The sequence below is a fragment of the Fukomys damarensis genome, unplaced genomic scaffold, assembly GCF_012274545.1.
Source record: "Fukomys damarensis isolate Sample0158 unplaced genomic scaffold, DMR_v1.0_HiC HiC_scaffold_12, whole genome shotgun sequence".
Classification (NCBI taxonomy): Eukaryota; Metazoa; Chordata; class Mammalia; order Rodentia; family Bathyergidae; genus Fukomys; species Fukomys damarensis.
The window spans coordinates 22,831,164-22,852,866 of NW_022900924.1; the positions used below are offsets into that span (position 1 = coordinate 22,831,164).

At 49.2% G+C, this 21,703-nt stretch overlaps 1 protein-coding gene across 8 annotated transcripts in view; it reads left to right on the forward strand.

Moving 5' to 3' along the window:
• Positions 1-5,546: 5,546 nt before the first annotated feature.
• Sfswap (splicing factor SWAP) overlaps positions 5,547-21,703 on the forward strand; it is a 58,240-nt gene continuing 42,083 nt past the window's right edge. For 4 of the 8 annotated variants that reach the window (XM_033762487.1, XM_010604262.3, XM_010604263.3 and 1 more), the window contains exons 1-7: positions 5,547-5,920; positions 8,092-8,261; positions 8,845-8,976; positions 12,973-13,058; positions 17,614-17,839; positions 18,809-18,921; positions 20,060-20,195. In XM_033762487.1, the coding sequence (XP_033618378.1) occupies positions 5,703-5,920; positions 8,092-8,261; positions 8,845-8,976; positions 12,973-13,058; positions 17,614-17,839; positions 18,809-18,921; positions 20,060-20,195 (1,081 nt within the window). In that variant the 5' untranslated portion in view covers positions 5,547-5,702. The other 4 variants (XM_033762485.1, XM_033762484.1, XM_010604266.3 and 1 more) reach the window with 4 other exon arrangements.

A 21,703-nucleotide genomic window follows, 5' to 3' on the forward strand; every position in this document is an offset into this window, starting at 1 on the left:
GGGATGGGGGGACAGCACAGGGCCAGCTCAGCCCAGACACGTGTGCATGCACACACATGAGCGTGCCCACACAGGCACACAGGCCAGGCACCGGGAAAGCCCTCTGTGGCCCACATGTCTCCTGGCAGACACCTTCCAGTCCCGTATCCCTCTCCATCCCCTCTGCAGACCTTGGTCCAGACCCTGAGGTCGTGGCGGCTCTGCTCCTCCACAGGAAGCTGCAGTCAAGGCCTGGGCAGCCTGGGGCTCAGCCCCGGGAACTGCCCCCTGTTGCCGGGCAGTGGGGTCCCTTCCGTGGAGTGTGAGGTCCCAGAGGGGTGGGCCCAGGGTCCTGGCTGGACAGACTGTCCACCTCCCCTCTGTCTCTGCCTCGTGTGCCACTCTGGGCTTTGGCGGCAAATGACAGAAAAGGGGTGAGCTGCCCAGACCGAGAGAGGTTGTGGAAAGAGCCGAGCAGCAGCCGCAGGGTCCTGGCTCAGCCCCCTCCTCGGGCAGAAGCTGCTCAGCATTGCAGAGCTCAGAGGGAACCAGACGCAAGTGTCCGAAGCTGCCACCGCAGGCTGTGCTCTGGGCGTGTGATGACCCTTGCCGGCCCCAGTTTCCCCCTCTGTGCTGCACACATCAGCACACACAGCTGTGCCTTGGGGACGCTGTACACCTGGGCCAGACAGACCCTCCTGCCATCCTGTCTGCACTCCTCTGCCAGCGGTGCCTGGCCACCTTCTTCAATTTCCTGTGCCCCAGGCACCTCCATCTCACAGGCTCCTTCATCCATGGAACCAGATTTAGCATTACACTCATGGCTGGTGTAAGCATGAATAGGTCATTATTATGCACCAAAGAGTTCATTTGGTCTTCTCATTTTAAAAGAAGTTAAAATATTTTTGAAGCTGGGTATGGTGGAGCACTTGGGAGGGTAGGGCTGAGGCAGGAAGATCGCCATTAGTTCCAGGCCAGCCTGCGCTACATAGCAAGTCCAAAGTCCGCCTGAATTACATAGTGGGAGTCTGTCAAACAAAACAAAACAACATCTTTGCAGCAGTCCTCAGCAGTTGTCTCACTGTGCCTATGTCCAGGTGGGGAAATCAGCTGGAAACACCACATGAGACCCCAACAGACAAGAAAGCCCCACCTCTCCCTAGGGCCTTCAGAAAAACTCCTAGGACAGACTCCGATTGGACAGACTTAGGTCACGGGAACTGATCCTGAGCCAATCCCAGGGCTGTGAGATGGAATATGTAGGTTAGGGGTGTGGCCTGTCACCCCTGGAGCTGAGTTCCAACCCAGCACCTTCCCTGGGAACAGGTGCCCTCACAGGGGTGATGGCAGGAGAGTCTTAGAAGGGACAAATGGCGTCCACTAAGGGGATAGTGTGCATGTCCACCGCCAGGGTCTCTTCCCGTACAGCCCAGGGCTGAGGCCATGACTGAGCTGGTGACTACCTAGCCAAGCTCTGTTCTTCTGGGAGAAGGGCACAGGGCAGTTTTTGTCCAGGGAAGGAAACAGGACCAGCTGTGCTGTCCCCTGCTGTGGCTGGACCCCCTGCCCCTAGCCCAGGGAGGGCCAGCCCTCCAGGAGACAGGGAGAGGTCAGGGTCCAGAGGGAGGGGCAGAGTCTCTGAGGTGGCCCCGCGTGAACCAGCGCACTACCTCCACTTGCCCATCCCCAGCACCGACCTGGCTCTCAGGAACAGAGTGCGGTGGCCTCCAGCAGCTGCCCATGGTGATGGTGCCAGAGATGCACACACCTGCTGCAGGCTGGGACAGGGATCTGCAGCTGCAGGGCCGGCTGCCCGTCCCCATCCTCAGGGTCCCACAAACACTTCCAGTCACAGGGAGAAAGTTCCAGGTTCCCATGGTGCCTGGGGTCCCACCCACAGGCCAAGAGTCACAACTCTGAGCTGTGCACACGCGCACACACACACACATAAACACACATGAAAGTGCAGGCACACGAGGACACACACAAGATCATACCACATGTGAGCATGTGTGTGGACACAATGCATGCACACTGCACACACATGTGCACTCACAGGCACATATGTTTCCTAGGATGATACAGGACTGTAGTCCAAACAATGCACACACACAGCAAGTGTGCACACAGCAGTGGTCCCCGCCTGCGGAACACCCCATCAGTGACCTCCCTGGCAGGAGAGGTGCTGGCTGCTGGGTGGCCGGTGACAGGGTCCCTGCCGTCCTGCCCACTTCCGACCCCCTGAGGGGCGGGGTCAAAGGTGAGGGTCACAGCTGGGCCTCAAAGAGCACACAAGGCGGCCTTGTGTGGGACCAGCGGCTGAGCTGTCTTGCTGGGCTGGGGTCACCACGGGTCCATTTTCAGCTCCGCCTCTGCCCGCCAGAGGCTGGGGACAGAGCAGGGGTTGTTTGCAGTGCCGCCCCCAGCTGTAACCTCGCAGGGTAATTTCTGCAGCAACGATGTGGGCACAACTTGGACCAAGCTACAGTTCACCACTATGGATACATGCAGCTGCCTGGCTAAGACTGAGGTGATAGGGAATGGGCATGCGGCATTTGGGGAAGGGAAGGGCCGGTGCTCTGGTCACCCACTCTGGCCAGAGGTGCTAATCAGCATGATTCCAAGTTACTGCTGTCCCTCAGGGACCATGCAGGCCTGGCCACGGCTTCCCCATCTGGAGGCTTTGCCTGCAGCTGTGTCTTCAACCATGTTCTGTTCTTGAGGTCTGACTGACTTCTTCCAGCACCCAGTCCCTCTCTGACTGTCAGCTGTGATCTAACTTGGCTGCCTAAAGTAACCTCTGTGGCTCCCTGGCTTCTCCCTACAATCCTTGGCATTGAGCACTCATTCTGTGTGTATCTGCCCTGTTGTATTTTCTTTGGTAAAATTCTGTGTGACGCTTCTGCCAGCACTAGAACACTGAGCCTAGGTCATGACTACTGAAAGCCTCGGCTCTGTGTGCATTCTGGACATGAGTTCCAGACCCGAGAGTGACCTGAAGATTTCCTCTGCCTGGCCGTAGTGGTGGCTGCTCCTGTCATTCTATGAATGGTGCGCCTTGCACAATGAAAGACTTTAATGTTGGTGAGAGCTGTCGAGGTCTCCTTTTCAAGTCACACTTTCAGCATCGGCTACCCCAGGGTGACAATATTCTCTCCTACTTTCTTCTACAGTTCTGTACCTCACCCTTTATGTTCTGAGCCTGCTGCATCCTGGCGGTCTCTGGGCAGGACCCGGGGTCCATGGAGGTGGTCTTGCACATGGACATCAGGCAGTTGAGCTTTTGTTGATGAACCTAAGTCTTTGCTCCCTGAGGGTGCAGCCGCAGATTTAAAGGTGCCCTGTTCTCTCTGGTCTGCTACTGCTGGAGGAACGACAGGCCTGAGCCTGGAGGGCGTCACCTCACCAGCCCAGCCTGGAGAGTGCTGCTGCCTGTGGCTCTTGCGTCTATGTCTGGGTGCAGTGAAGAGACGCAGCTGCCTCCAGGAGGGCAACAGGAAGTCCTGCTGTGGTGTCGCCCACTCTTGTCCCCCAGGAGCCTTTGGGTCCCGGGTCCCACTGCAGTCCAGGGGTGGCATTTGTGGACCAGCACTTTCCCAGGTCCTCAGGGATCCCCAGGGCTCCAGGACTGAGAACCGTTGCTGGGGCAAGGTGGCCCCCTGCAAGGCCCCTGGCTCTGAGTGGCTCCACCCCAGGTAGTGACCCAGGGCTCTTCCTTCTCACCTGGCTCTTATCCTGAGCTCTGGTCCCCATCCCAGGGAACTGTAACTAGGTCTCCCAGGCAGATGGATGGAAATGGCATTCACAGCGCTAATGAACTTCCCTCCCCTGCACAGCTCCTCATCACTCAAGATGCAAATTGAAATCAGTAGAAAGTGGTGGGGTGTGGAGCCAGGGAGGGCGGTCTGTGCCGGGGAGGAAAGGGGCTTCAGGGCTCCTGGCTTCACGGGGCCAAGTGGCTCAGGGCCACCCAGCAGGTCAGGCCCCATGTTGCCACCATGGGGACGTGGCTGGAGACACTCAGAGCCGGTCTGGGTGCCCTGTGCCCTCCGGGCTCTTGAGGGGAGTATTTACCCTAATTATCGCATGTCACTGCTGTATCCCACCTGCCCCTCAGCCGGGGAAGCAGCTGCCTGGACGCCCACACCGGCCCAGTGCACTGACCACCTGACTGCCTGTGCTGTGCGCCCCTCCTTTCCTGAGTTTGCTGTGCTCAGTGCCAGTGGCTGAGCCAGAAAGTGTGGGCTGCAGGGACAATGACCAGAGCAAGACCAAGTCACTCCCATGTCATGTATGGCCTTGAGACCCAAAGGCAGCCACCAACCAGGGACACCAGGCTGCCCAGGAAGGAAACTGACCACAGGGCTAGTGGGGCTCCCAGAGCCACTATGTGGCAGGGTGTGGCTCGGCCTCAGCCACTCCGTAGGCCAATGTATCTCTCCCTGGTTGGCCCTGCAGCTAGGGACTCTGTGGGCTTTGGGAGCTCTGTGAACAGTGTCAGACACTGTGGGAAGACGCTCCTGCGGAAGGCCCCATATGCCATCACTGGGGCATCTCCTCGTTCTATGCAGTTATTGCCAAATTTTGTGCATCCCCTCAAGTACGCCCACATCACCCAAAGCTGCACTCTCAGCTTCTGTCCCAGGGCCAACACCTTACCCACACCTTGTGCTCTACACCAACCCCGTCCTGGAGCCCAGCCCAAGGAGGCTGGCTGAGAGTTCCTCTGTTCTCCATGTTCTTGGGGCTCTTTGGTCCGGCTTCTCCATGACTAGCCTACTGAAAGGTGACTAAGGTGTTTCAGACATTGATAACACAATACTGTAGACTTTTTGTTCAGGGGGTGAATAAGCCTCAGGAACCTGCGCTTCAGCACACCTACTGCTAACTACACTGTACTGTGAGCTTGAAATTTTCCTAAGAGGGTCACCGTCACAGGAAGTGTCCTTACTATAAAAAAAGGACACAAGGAGGCTTGGGAGGTGATGGATTTGTGTATCACCTTGATGGTGATGCGTGGTTGTATGCATTCATCCAAATTCAGCAAACAGTACATATTAAATATGTGCAGCTTTTACACAAAAAGCATCAATAAAAAGCATCAACAATTTTTATTAAAAAAGGAAACATCTGTATAATTCTGTAGTAACTCCTGAGAATCTGTCTGTAGGGAAAATTAGCTGGAATGTGACGTCAAAGATAAAGAAACGTGACATTATTTACACAGCAAGTTTTCTGGACCTGACGGTGGAGCACCCCGCCAGCAGAACCCACCAACCGCCCAGTGTCCCAGCAGCACCTCCCGCCAGAGGTCCACTGCTAAAAGCAGAACCACCACTACCCCACCCACTGCAGAGGAGCCAGCGCGGTGTCCAGCACCGCGCTTTCGTCACATTCCCCCGGAGAAGACGCAAATAAAAAATTTACCATTTCCTACAAACATCATCTCCATTGTAGTGGAGCGTCTGAATGAGAAAACTAAGGCCTATTTGTTTTCTGTCGGCTCCAACGGCTCAGATTCCTGGCGAATCTGCAGCTGCTCTCTCCGGAAGTGCCTCCCTCGCGCCGGAAGTTGCTTTCCCCCATTTTGTGGTCCGCCATGGCGGCGATGTTGAAGTTGAGACCGGAAAGTGGGGTCTTTGACTAAGTGGTTAGGCCAGACGAGGCAAAGAGGACGTCGCGCGGCGCAGCAGAGGACCGGCCCGGACGCTGTGGACGCTGTCATGTACGGCGCAGGAGGTGGCCGCGCCAAGCCGGAGAGGAAAGGCGGCGCGAAGGAGGAGGCTGGGCCCGGCGGCGCAGGCGGTGGGGGCAGCCGAGTGGAGCTGCTGGTCTTTGGTTATGCGTGCAAACTGTTTCGGGACGACGAGAGGGCCCTGGCCCAGGAGCAGGGACAGCATCTCATCCCCTGGATGGGGGACCCCAAGATCCTCATCGACAGGTCGGTTCCTCCCCCGCCCGCCGCCTCTCCCCTCCCTCGCCCGCTTGATTTCGCCTGATGTTGACTCGGTGGCCGGGACAGGACCAGGGTCTTGCGGAGCCGCGGGGCGCGTTCGGGGAGGGGACGGTGAAGCCCGCCCTGAGGCTCTACGAGAGCGACTCACCGGGTTGGGGAGCCAGGGCGCTTTGCTCCTGAAACCTCTTTGGGACCCGGAGCCGGCCTGAACCTTTCTTGCCTCGGCGCCTACACCCCTCGCGCAGTCTGATCTCTGACTGACGGAAGGTCGGGGCGAAGTCAGCTGAAAGCGGGTTGACCCCTGCGGATCCTGACCTACTCCGGGGGTCGCGATCTTAGGGCCGGTTTCACTGTCTCCTAAAACCGAAGGGTGGAGCTGGGCTCCCGACGTGTTACTTCTCAAATCATGCCCGTTTTAGGTGACCCTCCAGGGGATCCAGCAATCGCGGGTTAGGGTGGAGGGGCCAGGATGGGATTCCTAATGGTGCTTGATTTGAAAAGGATGACGTTACGTGTTGTAGGTTGTTTGCTCCCTCCTCTCTCACTTTTTCGGTCCCCTTTCTTCCTTCTCCTATCCTATGGGGTTTGAGATTTTCTGCCAGTTGGGCAACACTACTTCTGGGGACTGGACTGAAAGGCTAACGGTGACCAGCCATTAAGCTTTGGAATAGTCCTCCAAGGGAAGGAAGGCCGTCGTTTGAGACAATTAAAACTGGATTCTTCAAAGTCCTGGAACATGACTGTAGGGATGACCTCTGAGCTGGCCAGAATGGACACATTAATGGCCAAATAGGCCTTTGCCCTACCTGATGTTTCCACCTGAAGGTGGATCTAGGAAGCAAGAACTCCTGGAGGGAGGGGACTGATCAGATCAGCTCTGGACCCGATGGCTCCAGCTCTGCTCAAACACTGAGCCTTGAACCTCCATGGTTTATTGCTAATGATGTTGCCTGTTACAGGCTTGCTTTCCAAAGTGTGTCTTGTCACATGTATCATTAAAGATCTGCTCTTGATACAGTTTCCATATCATTCTGTACATGATTTGAGTCAGGTCTCCCAAAACTGGTGGGGAGCAAACGCTACACATGTACACGTGTAATATTTTTAAATAATAATCTACATTTGTAAGTTAAGGAGGTTTATATCAAAGTAAAACTATTTTTTAAATTTAATAAAATTCAGTACTTGCGTTCCTTGGAATCGTTGGCCTTTTTTCCCTATAAATGCCTTTTTTTCTGTTAATTTTGTTCCTATTTCAAAAGTCAGCACTAATAAGTTAAGCAGACTTTTGTCACTTTACATTTGCTTTTGCAACTCATTGAGTGTTGTTTTTTTTTTTAATTTAGTCATTATCTGATAGTTAAACATTGGCAACATCTTCATTGAATCTCTTTTATTTTCAATTTGGTACTTACTGGTCCATGCAGGAAAAACATGGATCTGTCTTCACTTATTTTGTTTCCTGGGATATAAAGTTTAGAAGGAAGTACTGATACTGCATCTTCTAATGGTTTTGCCTGTTTCCCGTGAACCTCCTTAAACTGCATGTATATGTCACTGTTCCTATGTATGTGTGTCTCTCTACCACATAACCCAGCACTTCTTTCCTCAGCCAAGTGGCTAGGGGGCGAGCCTAGCCAAGATTTTACCTCCAATGGACGCAAGTGTCTTTGATGAAGATCTCTCCTGAGCGTTCGGGACTAGCAGAAAGAAGCGAGGAAATTTCGACCGTTTGGTTCTTACGGATAGGTATTTATGTATTTGGTTTGTGTGAATGTAAGATATGATATTTAACTTTTCAGAAAAAAGTTTGTTTTTTGTTTTTTGTTTTTTGCAAGTAGCATTGAATGGTTGACCCAACCATACAGGGTAAGACCTGCTAGTGAGGCAAATGCTACTTAAGATGAAAGGACTGTCCACCTCAGTTATTAGCCTTAACATGCTGTGGAGCAGAATTCAGATTTTGTTAAGATAACATGAGTTTAAAAGTAGGTGAGATGTGACTAGCCACGTTAACTATAAATCTGGGAAGAGTTTGACATTTGTTTTAATATTTTTATTTCGTTATTTTAAGTGGTAAGTATGTACCTAGAGTGTCACAAGCAAGCAGCCAAGGCAGTGACTTCTGTCTGCTGACCAGCCTGTTCACATTACAGATATGATGGGCGCGGTCACCTGCATGACCTCTCTGCCTACGATGCCGAGTATGCCACTTGGAACAGAGACTACCAGCTCTCGGAAGAGGAGGCGCGAGTAGAGGCGCTGTGTGATGAAGAGAGGTATTTAGCCTTGCATACGGACTTGCTTGAGGAGGAGGCAAGGCAAGGTACTGCTCAAGAAAGACTTACTTCAGCCACAACTTTTTACAATTTTAAGTATTTAAAAATTTACTCCCATTCATTTTTTTTATACTCACTCTTTCTGATATTATCTTGACAGTACCCAGTGGATTGGAAAAACAGGAGTCTTTGCGTTCTGAGAGGACCTCAGGATAGTTTATATATAGAGCCACAAAGAATTTTCCCAGCTTTTGAGGGCAGACTGGGATTTGAAAAAACAAAAACCAAACTCTTTAACTGTTCTTCTTTAACAGTATCGTATGAATTAAAATTGATGTTCTTTGTCTTTGCCTTAACAATCTTTAATACAGTTCTTAATCCCAAAGTTTTCTTGGCAGGAAGAAATTTTCCACAAAGATGTGTATTCTGCTGTCTGTGGTAAACATGTACTGGCAAAAGTGCATATTGATAACTATAAAGTGTGTGTGTTTAGAAACATTTGTACCTCAAAAAGAGGTTGAAGACAGTGTGTTGTATGCTTTACTGACTGATAGCTACAACTTTAGAGATGTATATAATTTTTCTGAGTAAACTTCATTTTTGTTAATAAAATTCTTATTTTTATTCAAGAGGAAGAGTACAAGCGATTGAGTGAAGCCCTCGCAGAGGATGGGAACTACAGCGCTGTAGGGTTCACTTACGGCAGTGACTACTACGACCCATCAGAGCCCACAGAGGAGGAGGAGCCTTCAAAGCAGAGAGGTGAGGAGCAAGACCACCTGGCTGATGAGTGGGCGCAGGCAACCATTGCCTTGCCCCTTCCGGATTCTAGGAGAGATGGTTAATAGGTAGAAAATGAACTCTGTCTTTGGTTACCTGAACAGACCCACAGTGCCTTTTCATACATCCCTCTTTGGTTCAGGGGATGGTGAGGTACACACCGGATTCTTTGTTCTTGGGTTGATGATGCACTTGTCAGTATCTCCAATGTTCATTCTGGGGCATTGATAGGATCGGCATTGGCTAGTGTTAGGGTTAGCAATTTCCTTTGCACGAGCAACTTGCTTCTGCTTACCCCTCCACAGCTGAAGGGATGGCAGGTATTGGGCGGACACCTGGAGAGTGGGTTAAGATAAGCAGAAAGAAGCACAAGACTTCTTTTTCCCACTACTAGGGGTTGAGTGTAGGGCCTTTGGACCCAACTAAATTTCCTGGCTTTGTTTTATGTTGTTGCTGCTGCTGCTGTTGCTGTTGCTGCTGTTCTTTTGTCTGGTTTTATTTGTGGGCAGGGTTCTTACTGTTTGTTTTATATTTGGTTTGGTTTGATTTTTTGGTGTTTTGAGACAGGATCTTGCTTTGTAGTTCAAGTTGGACTTGAACTCATTATGTAGCCCAGGCCAGCCTTGAACTTGCAGTAACCCTTCTGCCTCAGCCTCCCAGGTGCTGGGATTACAGATGTGAGCCATCTGTTTTTATTTTTGAGATAAGGTCTTCTTAAGTCCCCAAGTTGCCCAGGCTGGGCTTGAATTTGTGATCCTCCTTCCTCAGCCTCCCGGTGTGCTGGGATTATAGGCATGTGACACCATGCCCGGCTACATAAGACTTTTAATATAAAATTTAAAATTATAAATGAGTGCTTTCCTGGATCAGCTGTGGAACTTTGAGTATAAAAAATAGTACTACCAAAGAAACCTAAGCTCGTGTAGTATAGGAGGAAGCAACCTTAGCCACTTCCTTAAAGGCCTGGGAGCACCATCATCCCAGCAACACGTACCCATGTTGTCAGTTACAGACAATGATAGGATATGAGGCTGAGACGTTGGGGACCCTCACATGCAGACACTCTGGAGGAGGAGAAGAACCCTGAGTTTGGAAATGCACTCAGATATGTGAAATAGCAAACCAGATCACAGCTACCAAGACTTCACGTCAAAGATAACATCCTCTGTTACCTCGATTGGTGTTTGTTCTCCTTGTGTGACAAGTCTGAGGGAGCTGCCCAAGGGTCATCCACACATCCTCTAAGAGGTGTGGTTACAGCAGGACAGCAGACATTCATAAGCCAGGCCCACCGTGGCCCTGTTGGCAAAAGAATACTGTGCACAGTGCTGTTTGTGAGCTTGCAGCAAGACTTTCCATGTGTAGTTTGAAGCAGGTGGAGTTAAGTGCTGGTTGATATTTTATGCAGTGACCTGTGAACCTAACTGTCCTTCTGAGTTTATGATGTGCAGGAAATCTTGTGGGTCTAAGCAGCAAGTATTTATCCAGAATAAGATCTTTGTTCAGGCTACAGATAGTTCAAATGTTGTCATCTTGTCTCTGGATCACATACATTCTTTTCCTTAATATCCAGTTGTTTTTTTTTTTTATCAGAAGAAAGATATGAATTGTCACTGCATCACTACTGAAGAATCGACATGTGTAAAGGCCACCTGTCTTTTCAAGCTCATAAAATCTTTAGAAAAGTCCGTATTCCTAACATTCTAGACTAGGTGTGAGCAAGCAGTGACCACAGGCCCTGTTGCCAGGTTTTTATAAATAAAATTTAATTTGCACACAACCATGCCCCTTTGTCCCGCCTGCTGTGGATTGTGCTCTTACAGCAGAGCTGAGTGGCTGAGATGGACTTCAGCCCAGAGCTGGCAGTGCTGGCAGCCTGGCGTCTCTCAGTTTGTGATGCACTGAGCATGTCGGTGGGTGTCTTTAGTAAGCTCAGTGAGATAGTCTTTGTTCTAGTGATTTAATTCTAAGGATGTCCTGCGACTCCTTTTCTAAGTTCTCTTTAGCATTTTATAATGTTTTTTTCTTTCTAGACTCATGTTCTCAGCATATGCTGATTAATATTTTTAATGGAAATTGGGCTTGAGTGACATGGCATGTTTAATTTGTGCATGTAAATAAAATACCATCCGTATACTTAACAATTCAGTGTGGTGTCCAGCACCACTGACAGCCAAACTCAGTGTCACATTCTTTTGAAATAAAAAAATAAAATAACTTTTTTGTCTTCCTGAGCCATTTCCATGATTTTTTAAAAATTACTGTATTAGCAGTTTCAGTATTTTCAGGCCTGTGGTCCTGGCCACAGTGCTTGCTGAACCTCTGTATGTGCATGACTTGGCTCCCTCCCTCAGAAGCACATCTTCCGGCCTGGTCCCTGTCATGGTACGGGTCCATCTCTTTTAAAGAGGTTATTTGAATTTATGTGGTTCTGAGTTTGTATTGCAGTGGTTTTTATTTCACAGTACTAAAGTTATTCCCCTTAAACAGAGGTGTGTGTCAGAATGGACCAAATCTCTACCCATCTCTTTCACCCACTTCTTTGTACTAGAAATGCCTTTGTTGTGAACAGTTTCAATCACTTTTTATTTTAGGAAAATATAGTGAAAGTCCTGTCCTAGTCTTATTCCCAAAAAGGATTTGAGAGAACTGAGTTGTTAGGTGGCATTTTTCAGATAGCAAATTCTTGCACATTAGTGTGTATAATACTCTGCAGTACCACGCTGCCATCTGGTTACTAGAGCAGACCAGTGGGGCTGCTGATTACAGGAAGTCTTGGCTAGCCGTGACTCTGCAGAAAGCAAGGGACCCATGAGCAGAAGCAGGGGACACTTTGTTTACCTCTCACCTGGGGTTTGTAATCAGCTTGAATATCATCAGAGTTTTCATGTACAGTGAAACATGCTCAGAATGTACCCGTTTGTTCACTGCAGAGCAAGGTTTGAGAGAAGACACCTGTAAATCATTGATCTGCACAAGAGATGTGCAGTGCATGGTGGGAATATTTATTTTAATGAGGACATTTTTTTTCTTTAATGTTACCTTTTTCAGAATAAAAACCTAAAAGTATGATGAAGTCCTTTAAAGTGTTACTTTTTTGCCAGGTATGGTGGCACGTGCCTGTAATCCCAGCACTGTAAGAAGCGAAGAGGACCACAAGTTTAAGCCCAGCCTTAGCAACTTAGTGAGACCTTGTCTCAGAATTTAAAAGGTCAACCAGAGATTTAGCTCAGTGGCACTGCACCTGCCTTGCAAGTGCAAGGTTCTGAATTCAATCCCCTGTACAAAAAAAAAAAAAAATGATCCAAGGATGTAGCTTAATGAGAAGGCCCTCGGTTCAATATTAGTGAACCAGAGAATTTGCTTTTCAAAGTTTTATGCTGAATTTTTACACATATTTCACTATATCCTTTTAAATTAGTAATTGTGGGTTGTTGAAATTTACAGAGTTGTAAATTTACTGAGTGTAGTTTGTACCTTGTCTAGCCAGTAGCAGATAAATATTTATTGAATAAATCATTAATGGAGAAATAGAAATCGCAAAGTAAAGTGCTCAGGGGAGAAGATTTGACAATGCTGACCAGGTATTTTACCTTTGGTGATCACAGTCAGCTATGTAGAAATCGGTTACCTTGTGTTACACTGAATGCCACTGAGAAGCCACAGAACAGTGGCGGGGGCCCATCCCATGAGCTCTGCTCAGTGCAGGGCTGAGAAGGCAGGGCAAGGGCACTGGTTGGGTTACTGCCAGGCATGGCGTGTCCTACCCTGTGGAGCCTTGCACCCTGTCACTTTCCACCCTCTGTGACCCTAGGAGTGGCCCTGGCACCTCATGGAGCATGTACCCAACCTGTCCCGCACCATGTTCCTCCTGCCTCATGAGAACCAGGGAGCTGTTGCTGTGCTTCCTGTGTTGTTGCCTATCTGTGGTGTCTTCTTTCCTGGTCGTCAGTCTGAAATTTTTAATTTTTTTTACAGAAAAAAATGAGGCTGAAAATTTGGAAGAAAATGAAGAGCCTTTCATTGCCCCATTAGGACTAAATGTCCCTCCAGATGTGGAGCTGGTACGTGGCACCTTCGTGGGCACTGTGCATCCTCTGTGCCACTTCAGTACATCAGGCTGTGCGGGATCTGAGAGCTGCTGGGGAAAAGGTTGCGTCCCACTGTGTTCCTTGGAAGGAAGGTGGGATTAGAGCAAGCACCCAATGTACTGGGTCAGTGTGGGAGGCCTCACCTGGTGTGGAGGGACTGCATCAAAGCTGGAGTGCCAAGGTCCATGGACGGACACAGACTCATCCTACTCGGCCCCTACTGTCAGCTCAATGCTGTGCTCTGGCATTTTTTGGTGCAGCTCTGTAGGCGCTCAACCTCCACCTTCCATTCTCTGAGTAGCTTTCCTGTTGTGATTTGTCCCTGGTCCCTGTCCAGGCTGCCCTTCCGAGGAGGACAGCCGAGGTAGGGCTCTGATCTCACCCCACCGTCTCACTTGGTAAATTTAGGTTCAATTACAACAGGTGCCAAGCAAACAGATTTTGTTTGTTTGTTTGGTTTGGTTTTTTTGGTACTGGGATTGAACTCAGAACCTTGGACTTGCGAGGTAGGCAGCAGCACCACTGAGCTAAATACCCAGCCCCAGATTTTTTTTTTCCTGAACATTCATTGAGGGATTTCTATATTCCTGGTGTTGGGGTAAGATGCTTTTTATGCATCCTCTCACATAATGCTAACAACCATATAAGGTAAGTGCCGTTGTTCTCCCTGTTTTACAGGTGAGGAAACAAACTATAGAATATTGGCTAGAGGCAGAATCTCAGACCTGGGGTCTCAACTACCCACCTGTTGTTGTGCTTTACAGGGTTTTGTGTTAGTTTTATTTTTGTTTTTTGAGACAGGCAGTCTAAGCTGACCTTGAAGTTTCTGTGTACCCCAGGCTAGCCTCCAACTCATGGCAATCCTCCTGTCTCAGCCTCCTGAGTGCTGGGGTTGTAGATGTACTGTACCATAGCCGACTTTTATAGGGTTTTTATATGCCTATTAGGAGTGTTTAAAATATTTTCATTGTACGTGCGTACCTGTGAAGGGTTCCCAAGTATTCACACTCATCAAAAAGTGTTTTTCTGACATTGCCTCACTGGATGCAAGTGCTGTGGTTCGAGTGTACATTTGGGTTGGAGTCTGGTGTGCAAAGTCACTGGGCAGACAGCAGGCACCTCCCACACTCTTCCAGCACTACTTGCTACCCCCCAGAATCAGTTTGCTGTGAATTTGTGGCTTTTGCCCTCTTCCCTGCTTTCATGAGGTGGCAGAGGCACTTGACCAGGCACCCTTGACTCCTGCCCTGGCCCACGCTTCTCAGTGTGTCAAAGCCTGTCCTTTGGGCCTAGCCTGGGGTGCTGATGCTCATGGCCTTGTGTCACCTGCTGATCATCCCGCTGTTGTTTACCTGAATGTGCTCCAAAGATGTGCTGTCTGGAGATGGCGAGCGCCCATCCTGGCACTGGACACGGAGGGTCCCGTGTTCAGATCCGGTCTGGAGTGTGTACAAGAGACCACTGAAGCCATCTCCATTCCATTTCCTGAACTTGATGCTAAAACCTTCACATGAGCTTCACTCTGTGGCACTTCACTGTCCGTACATAGACATTTTAAATGCCTGTGTAAGTATGAACATGGAGGTGCAGCATAGTTTTGTCGCCCTGTCTCGTTCCTCTTAGACTATTTGATGGCTGTGCACTCCCAGGCAGCCAACTGATGCTGCAGACAGGCACCACTCCCATGCTGACACTTCCTGTCTTTTCGCTGGAGTAGGTTTTACTTTGCCTGGAATAAAAGCCCTTCAGCCACTGGTGAGTTGTGGGCCCAGAAGCGATGCTACCCAGCAGGCCTGTTAGCACTTTGAGGCCAACTGCCTGAGAGCATAAACATGCGTACAGCCCCATGTTTCGTTGCTGCTGGCTGCAGCACTTTGGTTTGTTGGATTTAACGTAACATGTTTATTGAGCATGTGCTGTGTGCCAGGCATTGTGTGAAGCTTCTAGGCCCAGACGTCTCACCTGGTGTTCACGGTAACAAAGTAGACACAGGTTAACTGTGTTCAGGAGGAGATGCAGTGAGGCTTGGCCCAGTTGGGAGGAGTTGCTCTGGCTCAGGCACTAAAGGTTCAACTGGGCCCAGCCAAGCAGCCACCTCATGGCTTGGACCACTGAGGCTCAACTTTACTGAGTGTTGAGTAAATGAGTCTGGTTGTCATCGCAGTGTATGTGCCATGCAGCATGGCCCAGGGTGGCAGGAGGAGGAAGCGGGGTCCCCTGAGGAGGACTTTGCTTTTGCTCCTGGGGTGCAGGGACCCCTCACGGCTGACGCCTGTACCTCTGCTCCTCTGTGTCATGGCGCTGTCTTGGTGCCCCGCCTTGTAACTGGAGGGATCTGTCCTCCAGGTCCTGTGTGTCATTGCTGTGCTATGCCAGTGTGTTCTGAAGCTTGCTTGGAAGGCTTTCCTGCTGCCGCCTGTGGTTTTGTTTTCACATTTGGGTTGTGGTGATCTGATGTTAGGCAAATTGAGTGCATCGCTCTTCTCCCTGTTGAAGAAGGCCTGCCCAGCTGCCCCTGGGGGTCCTTGCTGACTTTCCAGCCCCCTACCCCCACCCTATGCTGCCCCTTCCAGTGGGCCCCACGTACGAGCCAGTCATCTGGCCACCTGCTCCACCCTGGTTGGGTGCTGTGCTTGGTCATCTTGGGATGGAAGTGCACGAGTCCTCCTCTGGATCTGAGTCCAGAGTTTCCATCCTGTGGGCTTCCCAGTCTTTGGTTCTGCTCTCCCACTTCTCAGTACTTTGCTGTATTAAAGCCACAGGGATGTTTTGAAACCCCTCCCCACCAGGTATCCATCTTGGCTCTTAGCCAAGGGCCCCTATGGGGTTCGGATGGGAGGCAGGCAGTGGAATCACTGAGCTAAATCCCCAACCCTGGTGTTCAGATGGGAAATCCAGTTGCTATTCTGGTGCTGGTGCTGGGACCAAGCATTCATTCTCCCCCCAACCCTTTTTGACTCTACCTTTGAGCTATCATTGTATAGTGAAAGTGATCCTGATATTCTCAAGTAGAAAAGAATTTGCCTAAAATCTGCATAATAAAGATGGGAAAGAAAGGTTTTTTCCAAGCCAGGGTGTTTTTTTTGTTTTGTTTGTTTGTTTTTGTATTGGAGATGGAACTTGTGCTTGTCAGGCAGGTGTGGTGGCACTGAGCTAAATCTCTGGCCTCTCAAGCCAGATATTTTTAATCTCATGTGCTCTTAATCTGAAAGCAGATATTGAACTATGTTCATAAGATGCTTTTCTGTGCGACAACAGTATTGGTTCGTCAAATTACCTTCACCACTGAGTTTCAGGGCAGGATATCATATCACTAATGGGCCTACTTTTCACATATTTTAGAACCAAAGTTGATCTGGTGAATAGCCTATTTTCCCTGAAGGATCCTTACTCCAAAGTGATCCTTAATCATTGCCATGTTTATGGAATCATGCCATTTTTTACAAGGAATCTTCTGTTTATCTAAAGCCATTGAAAATCTGCATCAGCTCCTTATTTCAGTGCACAATGGCCTTTTAACAGAGACTAATTTATTTGGGAGTCTAAATAACTTTAATTGTAGACACTTATCCTTTTTACATGTAAAGGACATTATTAATTCAGAATTAAAATTTTTAATTAATTTGTTTGTATTTTATGAAAGATGAGGCCCTGAAACTACAGTAAACATATTAAAATTTTAACTGTCCAGGTTTCATGAGAATAATTTCCAGTCTTATTTCCATGTGATTTCCTAATGTGACTTTTCTTTGATATTGAAAGTATTTGAGAGATGTGGGTTCTGGCTTCTGGTCTGGCAAGTTCTCTTCTCAGGAGGAAATGGCAAGCACATGGCATGGTAGATGAGACTCAGTAGCAAGTGAAGGTGGGGCCCTGGCTGCTGGTGGGTTACTGGACAGAGGGCAAGGAGAGGACCCGCCACCTGCATGTACCCCACCCTTGCCCTGCTCCGGGCAGGGCACCTGGCTGCCTGCAGTCTAGGACTACTGAAGCCACAAGCTGGGTCATGTAGGGGATAGGAAAGTGAGGGTGGTGAGGTGCAGAGAAGGAAGAGTCCTGTCATGAGCTGGGGGACTCTCCGACACCCAGAGGCGGGATGGGAGGAGGGATCTCCACAGCAGGTAAGCTTGCGTGGCTGCTGAGGGAAGAAAGGGGCTAGAGGGATTCTTCCATACTGAAGAGTGTTGATACATTTGTCTCTCCCTCTGAAGTGTGTGTGTATGTGTGTGTGTGAAAGGTTCACACACCATCCAAAGAGTCAGGGCCCCCGGAAGCCCACCCCAGAACCGAGATAGCTCAGAAGCATGTTGATGTGCAGGAAAAGTCCTGCTCCCATGGGTCTGTGCAGAGATAGGGTGACCCATGCGGTCGGTGTGTCTCCTTCCCCCAGTACAGGTAAGATTCAGGCGCAGACAGGCTGTTCTCATGTTTCAGAACAGGCTCTTCTCTTACCTTAGGAGGACAGAGCAGCCAAGGCTGCTCCCATGTCTAGGTTAGGTTGGTAACGCTGGTGTGTGTTTTCTCATAGCCCCCTACTGCCAAGATGCACGCCATCATTGAGCGTACAGCCAACTTTGTGTGCAAGCAGGGAGCGCAGTTTGAAATAATGCTGAAAGCCAAGCAGGCCCGGAACTCTCAGTTTGACTTCCTACGCTTTGATCACTACCTCAACCCTTACTACAAGTTCATCCAGAAGGCTATGAAGGAAGGACGGTACACTGTGGTGGCAGAAAACAAGAATGAAGAGAAAAAAAGTATGTGAGCCTGCTTCTGTCTTGGTTCAGCTTGGGGCCTGATAGGGTGGGGCATGGCGAGTGAGAGTCGGTCCAGGAGAGTGAAGAGGTGCTGTCCTAGGAGGGGCACATGCAGATCTAGGCTTGAGGATGTTCAGGAAGTCCTGCTGGTGAGCGGTGAGCCTTGGCGGTCAGTCCAGCCGGAGCACCCGTAGTAAATTCTTAGCTGATTTGTTTGACAGATAGACGTAATAAAAGTAACTCGATCCCATCCGAACAGAACTGTCTAGGTTCAGAAAGCTTTTCTCTTATTTGGCTTGCTTAACATTTCATAGAGAACATAGTGAGATCTGCACTTAGTCGAGTTATTTGCTAGTGGGTGTACTTAGGGATGGAAGTGGGTCATTTAATCGGATTGCCTATAGAGGCCAGTTGTGTCTTTTAAGCGACGTCCCTGGATGTTCCTCTATCTGTCTTTCTCACACTCCTGTCTTCCTCAGCTGAAAGCAGACGTATCAGATCAGTTACATAAATAAACCCCCTTCCTGCTGAATGCCACCCCGGCCCAGTTGTGTCATCTCATTGCAGCTTGCATCTCCTCCAGTCTTGTAGGTTTTTTTTAATTTCTGTTGCTGCTGTTTGACTTCCCATAAATCAGTAAGATTTTTGCCTTTTGATAAATGAAAGTCAGAGCTGAGGGAGCCATAGATTGAGCGGCGAGGGCTAGCTTGCTTCCTGCCTGTCTCTCTGAGCTTCTGGTGACTGTGGGGAAGGTCCTCTGCAGTGTGTGTGCTCAGGTCACCAAAATGGCCATGAGAAGCTCTGCCCTTGATTGCTGCTAGATTTTACATAATATATTTGGACCTTTTCTCCGGCTTATACCAAAATCTACTTTTGAAATCATTTTAATTGCACATATGTATGGAGGACAGTGTGGTGACCCATGTGTATAGTTAACGCCAAAATCGTGAAATGCGATTTTAATTTCAGAATCAGGGATGAACTCTGACAACGAGGATGAGGATGAGGAAGAAGATGGGAGTTACCTGCACCCATCTCTCTTTGCCTCCAAGAAGAGCAGCCGCCTTGAAGAGCTGATGAAGGTATTTATCTCCTCATTGAGCTGCACAGTGTTATTCTTAGCAAAAATGCTGTACTTGGCCTGCATTTCTGGTGTTACAAAGCAGGTCCATGAGATTTAAGCATTCAGTTTTTGGCAGCCATGCCATCTGGCTGGTCCCTGGAGGGAATGATTCTTCGTTGATTGGACAGTAAAGGTTGTCTGTTAAAAACCAGAAATTTGCTGGGTGTGGGGGCATACGCCTGTAATCCCAACACTTGGAAGGCTGAGGCAGGAGGATCGCTGTGAGTTCAAGACCAGCCTGGGCTACATAGTAAGTTCCAGGTCAGTCTCAACTACATAGTGAGACCCTGTCTCAAATCACCCCTCCAAAATAAATAAATAATAATTTAAAAATAAATAAAAACCAGAAATTCCTCTAAGTAAGGACAAAGTTTCAAGTTCTGTGTGAGCCAGGACAGTCACAGTTTGACAGGTAGTGGTCTAATGCGAAGGCTCCCTCCTTCCTTGGCTTAGCAGTTGTTATGGAGATGAAGCCCTGTGCTTCCTGGGCTCCTCTGGGCCAGCTGGAGCACTTTCCCTCAGCAAGGCAGGACTACCTATGTGCTGCCACCCTGAGTGACAGAGGCACTGGCAGAGGATGAGGACAGTCTGGATGTGTGTGACTCTGACCAAAGGTGGCACATCAAGGAGGTAAAGGGAGACAGAGTTTCAAAGTGGCCCAGGACCCTTGTCCCTGGCTTGGGAGTCAATAGCAAGGAGGGTGTTGGGCAGCTGCAAAATGAATGCTGTGTGCAGGCTGCAGGTCTGGACCAATCCCTGAGGTTATTATTCCTCTACTGGGGCTTGAACCAAGGGCTTTTGCATGGGTCTCCATGTGCAGCCCTCCTGTTACTTCTTATTTCTGAAACACAGTCTAGGTTGTTGAGTTTCCCGGCTGGCCACTCCTGTCTGAGACATGTGTGCATGTGATCCCTTCCTCCGTGCCCTGCTATAGCTGATTCCTCAGCACCTCTGTGTGCGCGTGTGCGTATGCGCACATTTGGTTGAGGTTTTCCTAGGGCATGTACACTACTGCCGAGTTGAGTCTTTTTGCAGCAGAATGGTTTTGCATGTTCAGATGCAGAAGATGCTAAGGCCCTGCGTCTTTTCTGTCCTAGCCCTTGAAGGTGGTAGACCCAGATCACCCGCTGGCAGCCCTGGTGCGTAAAGCGCAAGCTGACAGCTCTGCCCCCATCCCGCACACCGCAGACGGCACACCCACGCAGCCCTCTCAGGTGGAGTACACGGCAGACTGTGAGTACTCACTGCGTGCATCCTGACCTGCATCGCCCAGCTGCAGCATTCCCTCATCTGTTGGAGGTCCAGGAGGAAAGTGCCTGTGGCAGGGCAACCCTTTGGCCATTAGTCTGCCCATCCCCAGCATCAACTCTGCCTTTCAGGAAGGAAGAAGAGCAAGACTCAGGGCAAAAAGCAGATGCTGGCAGGTTCTGAGCCTTGAAGGCTTTCCCAGAAGCTACCCTGTGACATCCTTTACTCCTCATTGGCTGGAGTGGTGTCACCTGGTCTTCCCTCTGCAGTGCAAGCTGGGAAGTGAGCCCTGCAGCTGGAAACATTGCTGCCCTGAACAAGACCAAATTTCTGTGTTAAAACAGGAAGAAAGAATGTTGGGTAGTACTAGGTATCACCTGCACTGTAGATGAATTTGTCAGTATCTTCTGTTCTGTGGACAGTTTTGTTATGGTGTCCTGAGACCACACTGTTGCTGATGTGAAGGATTGAGTAGGTAAAGTTCTATTAAGAACAGGAAGGATGGACAGTGGGTCCTCTGTCCACCACTGTGGCTTTCTTTTTCTTTTCTTAAACGTATTGGTATGTTTTAGGCATTCAATATGATGCTCATCATTGGGAGTTTGTACCTGTACATGATGTGTCTTGGTTCTTATTCTTTTCCCCATTCCCCTAACCACCTTCAACCCCTCCACCCTTCCCTATTTACAAAGACTTTGTTTCCATTTTTTCCTTTTGTGGAAATCAGTATGGCGATATCTCAAAAAACTAAGATTAGAGGACCCATTTGACCCAGCTATTCCCCCTGCTGGGTATCTTCCTAAAAGAATTAAAAGCATCATACCACAGTGGTATATGTACACCCATGTTTATAGCAGCACCGTTTGTAATAGCTAAAACTTGGAAACAGCCCAAGTGCCCATCAACTGGAGACTGGATAAAGAAGTCGCAGTTGCTCTCTTTGCAAACACATGGCATGTTTTCAGGACCCCCAGCAGTTACAAAAACCTTCATATCTCTTCCTCCTATAGATTTTAAAAGTCATCTCCAGTATTCAAATAGTTGTTATACTGTATCATTTGGGGAATAACGGGGAAAGTTTGTACAGTATCAGTACAGTTTTCCCCAAATGCTTTTATCTGAGCTCAGTTGTGCCCACGGGTGTGGAACCTGAGGATATGGAGAGCTAGCTGCATTGTGCACCACTGAATTGTACTTGATTCTTGCTGATTGCTGTTCTTTTATCTTTTTAATTACCTGAGATGGCTCCTGGAAGCTGAATGTGTGATGTGGCTTCTAATTATGTTGGAGGCTGAGTGTTGATGAGGGAAGCAGCTCCCTCAGAGCAGTAGCAGGGACAGTCATCAGCTGTCCATGTGCTGGCCCAGCCGAGTGGCCAGCTGCCATGCTCAGATGCGGATGACCCTTCCCTGGACCAGCCCCTGTTAAGCATGGCGGCTGCTTTTGTGCCTTCTGCTTAGCACCAGCACACTCTGGTGTCATTTTGCCATGCT